The sequence below is a fragment of the Electrophorus electricus genome, chromosome 20, assembly GCF_013358815.1.
Source record: "Electrophorus electricus isolate fEleEle1 chromosome 20, fEleEle1.pri, whole genome shotgun sequence".
Classification (NCBI taxonomy): Eukaryota; Metazoa; Chordata; class Actinopteri; order Gymnotiformes; family Gymnotidae; genus Electrophorus; species Electrophorus electricus.
Window position 1 is genome coordinate 14432369 of NC_049554.1, and position 9204 is coordinate 14441572.

Genomic DNA, 9204 nt, shown 5'->3' on the forward strand with positions numbered 1-9204 from the left:
GTGCTTCACGAATGAACTCGTATTTCCAGATGAAGAAAACCTTTAAAGTTAGGTCGAACTAACATATGTAGAGTCCATTTCTGATAGGCACGCCCAATGGAAACTAATTACAGTCTATTCCTATTGCATATTAGAATTCTTATAAACACACACTCTCTATCAGTTAGAAAATATTCACTTGCAATTCTTCAGTGAATTTTTAAGCCCATCGGGAATGCGTAAGATCTCCCAAAAGAAAAGGCCGCAAAACAACTACTTTAACAATGAATATTATACGAACTCAAGAAGAACAGTACACGCCAGGTGCTATCCTACCGAGTAAGATGCCTGCAGGCTGTGCTTTTTTCCGTCTAAGCTCAGCCATGGGTGATTGGGCAACACCAGTAGCGTTTCAAGGACACTTACACTCTACCTCGTCAGTCAAACCGGGTGGAGTCGGAATTGGTGACTGCTTTGGGAGCCTCTGCTTAGTGCTTGACGCCAACTAAGAACGACACGTGATTACTTTTTCTGCCTGAAATTCAGCTTGTTTATAAAGAGTTGGGAGGATTTCTAATTCTGGTGACTTTAAAGATTTTAATTACTTTGTGTTCTCCTGGTATAGTTCAAGACATGCAAATATCGCGAACGTCCGCGCTGCCCGATCCACCGATTCGCGCGGTGCGTAAAAGTGAGTGGCTCCGATGTGCATTGGCTCATCACTTTAATCCCGACCCTGGGGTCGAAAACGAAATCGTGGTTTTGGCTACCGGTATAGACCAGTATCTACAGGAGATATTTCATCACCTCGCCTATTACAGCAACGACGATGTCATCTCAGAAGAGGACTTCAGACTCCTTTGTTTGGTTTTGGGTATGACTACAGAGAAGAACCAGAGAATTCCCCCCGTGCTGAACTTCAGGGAGTTTCATTCACGTCTCTGTGGATTTTTCACAGTAAAATCTCATAGCGGAACAACTGCCACACGCCTCCCTGTCACGGAAGAAACGGAACACATTGAGCGCGAGATCAGTCTCCGGTGGCCCAGGGTACGGAGGAGGAAGTGTGTTAGCTTCGACCTGTCCCGAGACCTCAAGACATCACGTTTAAATGCTTTTGAAAAAACGGGAAATCTGAAAACACCTGCAGTGGAACTCAGGAAAGGTTCAGGTAAACTCACTTTAATAAGTGCTTCCTTACAGTATAAACCCCTCCAGGGTAGAGCAGGTGATCTGAGTCAATGAACCTTTTTAAGATAACCTCCATCTTCTTCTTTTTCATAATGAATAGTAAATAATACTAAAACACTGTATGAGGGTGTCAGATGAAATCATAAAACATTCTTCCTATAGAATATTTCTATATGAATATGTCTTCCTCAGACATTTTGGAAGGGTTAACTTTACCATGTCAACTTCAGGGTTGGATGGGCAACAGAGAGCCGGGCAGGAGCAGGTGGAAATGGAGAATGCCAGTCTGCGGGAGCTGGTTGAGGACCTGCGCTCAGCCCTGCAGAGCAGCGACGCCCGCTGCATGGCCCTCGAGGTGGCCCTGCGGAGGGGGCGGCCCGCGGCGACCAGGCACGGCAGCCCAGGCGGGACGGGGCCCCGAGGCACGCCGTCCCCCGGCCATGTCTCCCGGAGGCGCACCGGGGACCTACTGCGGGAGCTGGAGCTCATCCGGGCATCGCGCGACGGCCAGCTGGAGGAGGCCATGCGCTTCAACCAGCGTCTGGAGGAGGAGCTGGCAGTGGCCTACTCGGAGGCAGGCAGGCTGAGCATGGCCCTGGGGAGCGTGCGCCGGGAGAACGCAGAGATCAAGAGGAGGGCAGAGGGGGCGAGAGGGGCGCTAGCTACCGGGCTGGAGAGAGTGCATGCCGTGCAGCTGCTGGCCGAGCAGGTCGGCCCCCTCCAAGAGAAGGCCCAGAGCCTCGAGAGGGAGATGCAGAGATTCAGGTACCTACAACAGCTATTACCAGGGTCCAGCCATGCTCACTACCACACGCGCAGTCCATGTAGAACACGAGATTCATTGTCAGAAATAGTTTTTTTTGACTAAACTCTTCGTTCCTTGACTTTCCTGCTAAATGCCTGCTAATGCTAATAAGTGTAGACATTCCAAAGTCTAATATATCCTTATCTAGGATGGTTTCCTTAGCAACATATGTGCACCTATTACTTCCAATGTCACATACTTTACTTGAAATCTGAGCACAGTCGATGTACATTTTGCATACATTCAGATCATTTTAATTGATAGTTGTTCATAGGAGCCCCAAGGGAGAGAATGTTGGGCGTGAGTCACGGTGTAGGAGCGGCCAGCTGTAGAATAAGTATGAAAGATATGACCACTTTCAGACATGTTTTAGGCTGCCTAGTTTTTCTTTAGAAAGGTTTTGCCAAAATAAATCAAGATTGCTTAGTTTCCTGTTATTGCTCCTGCCATGTGACATTATCCTTTAAGTATGACTACAAGAGCCGATCAGGCCAGCATGTGATTATAGTGTTTTACCGGATCCTGTGTTAGCGCCAAGCTATGCTTCTAAAAGTGCATGTCTGGTAGTGAGTCAACCACAAGCAAATCTTCACAGACTACAGGAACGAGAGTCCTGATTGAGTTTGCACTCACATCCTCTCACCCCATACCCTTGGATCCTCTCATGTCAAAGCCAAAGCGGTGAGCAGATGCAGAAGTTGAATCGTCATTGCCATACGCAGCCAGTCAGGACCAGTGTAGAAGTGTTAAGCAAACTTTGCAACAAAAGCTGGTCTACAGGGCACGGTTCTGTCATGACAGTTGTAATCCAGGCCATCAAGGAAAGGGTTAATATTCAACTAATCCCCCCCGCTGGGCACGTGTTGCTGGCTGGTGCTTTTCAGTGCTCCTACTGCCCTGCTCTGATCAGATTAAGTTTTAAAAGAGAATTTTTCATAAAAAAGAAAGTATTCAGAGTATGAAAGATATTTCAGATATCTTTAATTACACATCTACTGAGATTAATCCCCCAGTTTTCTGACAAGCCCTGTGATTAATTATATCATCAGAGTAGCTGTGTGATAGCGTCATTCTCATTCCTTTCTCAGACAGGCAAGCCAGTGCCTGCAGGTTAGCTTACTTAGAATAGTACCCGCAGACACACACACACACGCACACACACAGACACAGACACGGACACACGCACACACACAAAAGTCTTTACATATCTATACATATACAGTTGCTCAGGATGGTTGTTGAAGCGGCATTTGAAGGCACTCACGGAGCTCTCTGACTGCTGTGCAGATCTCTCTGCACCTGCAGGGCTGCGTGTGAGCCAGGAGCAGAGGTGACTCAGCCCATGGACCCCTCGGGCCAAGATGAACTCCTCGTCAGTGGAGGTGAGTGGACAGTTTTCCTGTAACTTTAAAAGTGTACCTACACATACACACACACACACACACACACACATACACACACACACACACACACACACACAAGCGCTGCAGTTTTCCTGTACCTTTAAAAGTGTATCTTTAAAACACAAACACACACACACACACACACACACACACACAAGCGCTGCAGTTTTCCTGTACCTTTAAAAGTGTATCTTTAAAACACAAACACACAAACACACACACAAGCGCTGCAGTTTTCCTGTACCTTTAAAACACACACACAAACAAGCACACACACACACCACACAATTTAAAGGACATGTGGCTGCGTTTGTGCTGCTCATGTGTAGGTTATAAAATAAAGTAAAAACCTGGTACTGTTGGTGGATGGCACTCTGCCTGAAAATGCGATGTAGTAGCTAACGGGATATTAAACTCAACTTTTGAACTTGCTCTGGCAGAGGAACGCCTGCAGAGGGCAGTAGAGGGCCGGGCAGCGTCGGATGAAGAGGAGGAGGAGGAGAGACATAAGGAGGTCGAGCAGTGCTGTCTGTTAGAAGTGAAGCGTCTGATTAACAGATTGCACAAGTGTGCAAAGGGGTGAGGGTGTGCAGATCCCACACACATGTTCTCTTCACTGTGTGGGAAGGCAGAGTACCAATAGCAGAAACTGACATAAGAATTGGGACATATTGGATGTATAGACTCTACAGTTTTAAGAGTGGACTATGTCTAGGGCTTTAAAACTGAAGGGAGGGAGTCCAAAACCATCTCTATAAGGGTTCTAATACAATATTAAATACAGTTTTATGAATATAGCTTATCTATTCCATCTTAAGTGTGGTAATATGTGAGGGATTTGGTGCATGAATTTATTACAGCTGCTTACCGTGACAGGATTGTCTACTGACAGGCCTGGTTTATGTTGTAGGTGCTTATGTTTGGTTACAGCCCCCTGTAACAGAACTGTGTATATGTAGTGAAGATCACATGAGGGTTGTAATGCTTCCTAAATGTGGTGGATGTTGTTCATGGGTTTGACAACAACAACAACAACAACAACAACAACAACAACAGTCTGTTACAAAGAGCCATTTTCTCTCATACTGTTTCCTCAGCTTTCCCCTGATTTATTCACATGCTGATACGGACTGTCTAGATGAGTAAAATCTACCAGTAACAGAATATAAGAAAAGCAAGATTTTCCCCACAGTGCAGCAGAGCAGTTCTGAGCAACCCATCTGAGAATGTGGTGGGATCAACAGGTAAGCGCAGGAGAGTTATTAACCAGCCCATCAGAACTGCAGAGAAGATCTCACCAAACGCTTTAGCTCGCTTTAGCTCACCAAACGCTTTAGCTCCTGGCGGACGATGAACACACAGGCGCTGTCAGACAGGAGGACAGCTTTTGCTCTCGAGCAGGACACATTTAAGACTTGTGTTTGCATTTTTCAAACACTCCTTCCTCACATGTATCGGTGTGTGTGTGTGCTCCCTGGGACTCACGCTCTGCCTGAGCTACCACGATCCATGTGCTGACGTGCCATATGTGCTTTACTCCACCTGGGTATTGTGTTGTGTTGTGTTTAGTCACGTGATGTCCTGTCTACTTGCTGGGTATGCTGAAATAAAGGAGAATCCTCATGGCTGATAAAGTTATCATCATCTGGATTGCACTCTGCTTCTCGCACTCTTCTGCTAGATGTCAGAAGCCAGCCGTGTGTCACCTGCTCCGCTCCCAGAACTCAGGCCTTTACCCTGAGCAGTGTGGCTGCAGAGTGTTGCGAGGAAAGGAGACAGCCGGCTGGCACCACGTGCCTCCCGAGCAGAAAGAACTGGAAAAGGTGAGAACGTGCTTTAAACGGCTCCTCACGGTACGAGGAGTTTACCGAGGATTATGACTGATTAAGCACTCCTAATCTGTGTGTGTGTGTGTGTGTGTGTGTGTGTGTGTGTAAGGACCTGCAGCAGAAGCAGCAGGAGGTGGACGGCTTGCGGCTGGGGGTACAGACAGCGGGCACAGGGCTAGTACGCCTGTCCTTACTGGAGGAGAAACTGACCGATGCCCTCTCCCTACTGCTGCAGCTACGAGACAAAGTATGTTAACGAGACATCTGTGGGCAAGACATACAGCAAATAAAGTAGGATTGGTGGAGAAAATGTGAATATAAACCAGGAATGATGGCAGAACTATTCTGAGCCTTATACTGCTCTCAATAGGAATGGGATGCTAAAAGACCACGTAATAATTATCATTTATATCTGAATAGGGGCCTAAAATCTGTTTACAATGTATTAGTATATTATTAGTGCTACTTTGCCACCTAGTGTTCAAAACATACATCGCACCTGCTGATTTAAAACTTCTCATTTACTCACAAAGTGGTTTTAGAAAGCATCATGTTTAAATGATTTTTATTTACATTTAAAGTTCTTTATTTGTAAATACATTATGAGGTCAAAGTAACTTTCCTACCCTTTTCTGAGCCAGTATAGCAATATTTTCCATTCCTATCTTTACATCTTATGGTCAAACTAGATATTTGAGTGTGACAGTATCCACAACAAACCTCTTTGTTAAGAATTGTTAATTAATCAATTTTGATTTTGCTAACCTGAAATTCCACCATAGAAAAGCTTTTAGAGACACTAAAGAGATTTTGCTTTTTTGCCATGCCAGAGAGTCTCGCGGAGAGCCTTGAGGAACCTTCTGTTGGACACATTGGATCTGTGCAGTAGAAGAGACCCTCACCCTCACCCAAGTATGTCCTGCAGAACCCCACATCTCTAATACCACCCCCTCTTTTCCTTTTGCCCACGTGGGTAACGCAGTTATCCGCCTTCTTTGCCCACAGCCCGGACTCCTGTTTTTCAGGTGGTGGACATCCTTTGCCAGCGGCTAACCTCCAGTGAGCTCCTGTACAGGGCAGAAGGCGGCGTTGTGTGGTTCCGCCCGTCTGTGACCCCGGGGCTTCAGAGTACCATTAACCCCCTTCTTATCTCCTGCTGAGAAAGGGACTCATCTCTAATGTCAGATCTGCATCCAACTCCTCTTCCAACCGGACCAGGGGTGGATTTGTAAAGAGAAGCGCCATGAATACTGAGGAGACCTGTTGATATTTTAAACAGACTCTTGATGTGTGTTTGATGTTCCCCTTTGATAAGCACATTAGAAGCATGAAGAAACTATGTACAGACCGAGGCAGGACGAGGCCCTGTCTCATACAAACACAGTGACTCCAGGTAGAGACATGAAATGGTTTAGAGGCACTTCTGTAAAGTTCAGTCTCTGCAGAACAACTCCATCGTCTACCAGGCAAAAGAAACCCCGTGCACAACATGTATGAATGTTTCACATGTGCTTCGTGTGTGCTGACTTGCCCTCGGATGGGTGGAATTCTTTAAGCCTGTCGAGCCGTAGGTGTGTTGGACGTAATCCCTGCTCGTGACTAGTGCTGGAATGCAGTATAAGGGCTTTAGGGGCTGGTCACCGTGTACGACACTCCAAAGAATGGAAAGGCATGGAAAGAATGCAGCATAGACTTCTGTATTACAAACGTCGCACCTGACAATCACTTCATACTGATTTTTAATATATTTGATATTTGAATTGTGATTTATTTTGCATTACACGCTGACTGATCTGAGGACATGGAATCCAGATAACATGTGACCTTGATGTAACTCACAGTGACTCATCTGAGAGTGAGCTATGATGTCATCCTGTGGGGTCGTGTGATGCAGCGTTGCACGTGACTGCGATGAAGGGGAATCATGGGAACCAACGTTGATACATACACTCCTCAGTTACTAGCTCTGATAACTCCTCTCCGTAGTAACACAAACAAAAACAAAAGTCCTTATGAGGAGTGAATATTAATATACAGTTATGAGTGAAGTAAAAATAGTATACAAATGTTTTATGAAATTAAAAATTCATAGAGGGGGTGGGGCGGTGGTGGTGGAGATGAATTATGGCGGGCACGAGATCGTATTGAACACCTCTGTGTGGAATTGCCCCACCCTGTGTGCAGTGAAGCTCTTGTCCAGTGTGGTGGTGGTGGTGTGTGTGTGTGGGGGGTGACTGGCACATCTGCATGAGAACAATGGCGACCAGTCTTCCCCAGAGCCTGACGCAGCGCTCTGCCTCACACAGAACCCTCTGTTTGAAGACCCATGGTGCCGTGCAGCGTTGGGGACACTGACCTTCCGTGGCTTCCACTAGCCTTTAGCCCTGGAGACCAAGTGGAAGTCGCCTCTCTCTGATTCTCCGTCAGTTTCTCTATTGCTCTCTTTGTCTCCGAAGCATTTTTTCTTGCACAGTTGTCTTTTACTCCTTTGAACCTGCCCATCCTCCTCAAATGTCACTTCATCACCTCCCTCTAAGCTGGACGTGTCTTCGCTGACTCAGGAAACAGACTCTTCCCGCTGGTGATCTAGACTTCTCGCTAACGTAGCTGCTGACTACACTGTAACACAGTAGGAGGCGTAAAGCCTGCTTGCCCCGGGGCTTCAGGCAGAATGACATGAACCACCTGCACCAGTGTTGTGAGAACATCTCATATCACCATTTTTTTGAAAAGCATAGAAACCTGGTTTTGACTTAATCTCAAATCCATTACTTCTCTGCCTGGGACGGAGCACTGGCCGGGAAAGAAAAGGCTTCCACAAACGTAGTGATATGAAATAATATATTCCTTTATTTCCAGCAATTTACAAGTACCTCTGCCGAACACCCTCGTCAGCAGCAGAGGCGTGTGGGTGTGGGCTGGGGCCAGTGAGCAGCAGGACAGACAGTGAAGGGCAGGACCTCGGTGGCCCAGACAAGACAACCACACCCCGAGAGCTCTATTTTTGGGGCGTACTGGTCTCTCAAGGGCTGGCTGCTGAGCCCTGCTACGGAGTTCTTACCGCAGTTTGGGTTCTGACACCTTGCAAGGAGGTGGGAGAAAGGTGGTCGTAAATGGAGTGTGGGAGTTTTTCAGGAACTTCCGTGGGTTTGTTTTGATATCACACACCGTCTGAATACCATCACCATGACAATAGACTGTAAATCTTGAACCGCCTCTGCTGACAGCAAAGCATCTGTTCTGCTCAGATTCACCTTACGTGTAAATTGGATCAACTTGCTGAATAATAATAATAAAAGCTATATCAGGTGTTGAGCCACACTGCTGTTAAGGCGTACTACGTTCAGTACACTACTGAACCAGCTTGAGCGTGAGGTTTTGTAGGGTATTAGGCACCAAACGTCTGATATGTCTGTTAAATTTAAAACAAACAGCAAAAATCTACCATAAATTTACAGTAAATATTTCTACTGGCCCGATGCAAAACCCCCCCCCAAAAAACAAAAACATGCAGTGTGAAACTGAGGCACCAAATAAAATAGAAAATAGACAACTTCAGCTTATTTATAGAATAAATATATTATATACAATTTGCTTTGTATGCATCTCTAGAAATAAATAAACAGATCATCTCGTCCCCTGAAGTATTCTCAACCAGAGGGTTGCAATGGGACGATGGTGTCAGCTCACCCAGCAAGGCGAGCCGCACAGTTGCACAGTAAGACAAGTTCAGGATGACTAAATGCATCAAAGTGGCATATTGTATATATGCATTATTGTGCACATGCACATAATATACAAGACAGAAGTTAGTATAGAGGGAGTTTCACGTAAAAAAAAAACAAAAACAAACCAAAACCAAAGTGATCTTTTGTGGCATACGGTACTACAGTACGCTTGCACGGTGAACTGTTCAGACACTGGGGTGACCGCAGCCACGAGGAGAGCCGAGAGAGGCAATGCTAGAAACAGATTAAAGAAAAGACTCCATAGCTAC

General features: G+C 46.1%; 1 protein-coding gene across 1 annotated transcript; it reads left to right on the forward strand.

The window, feature by feature from the left end:
- The first annotated feature begins 612 nt into the window (after positions 1 to 612).
- Positions 613 to 7609, forward strand: si:ch211-112f3.4 (EF-hand and coiled-coil domain-containing protein 1). Its single transcript, XM_035520615.1, has 8 exons — positions 613 to 1150; positions 1401 to 1935; positions 3263 to 3357; positions 3819 to 3957; positions 5060 to 5201; positions 5317 to 5454; positions 6038 to 6119; positions 6213 to 7609. Exons 1-8 carry the CDS (start codon positions 613 to 615, stop codon positions 6365 to 6367), a joined length of 1824 nt encoding a protein of 607 aa, XP_035376508.1. The 3' UTR covers positions 6368 to 7609.
- Positions 7610 to 9204: the final 1595 nt, after the last annotated feature.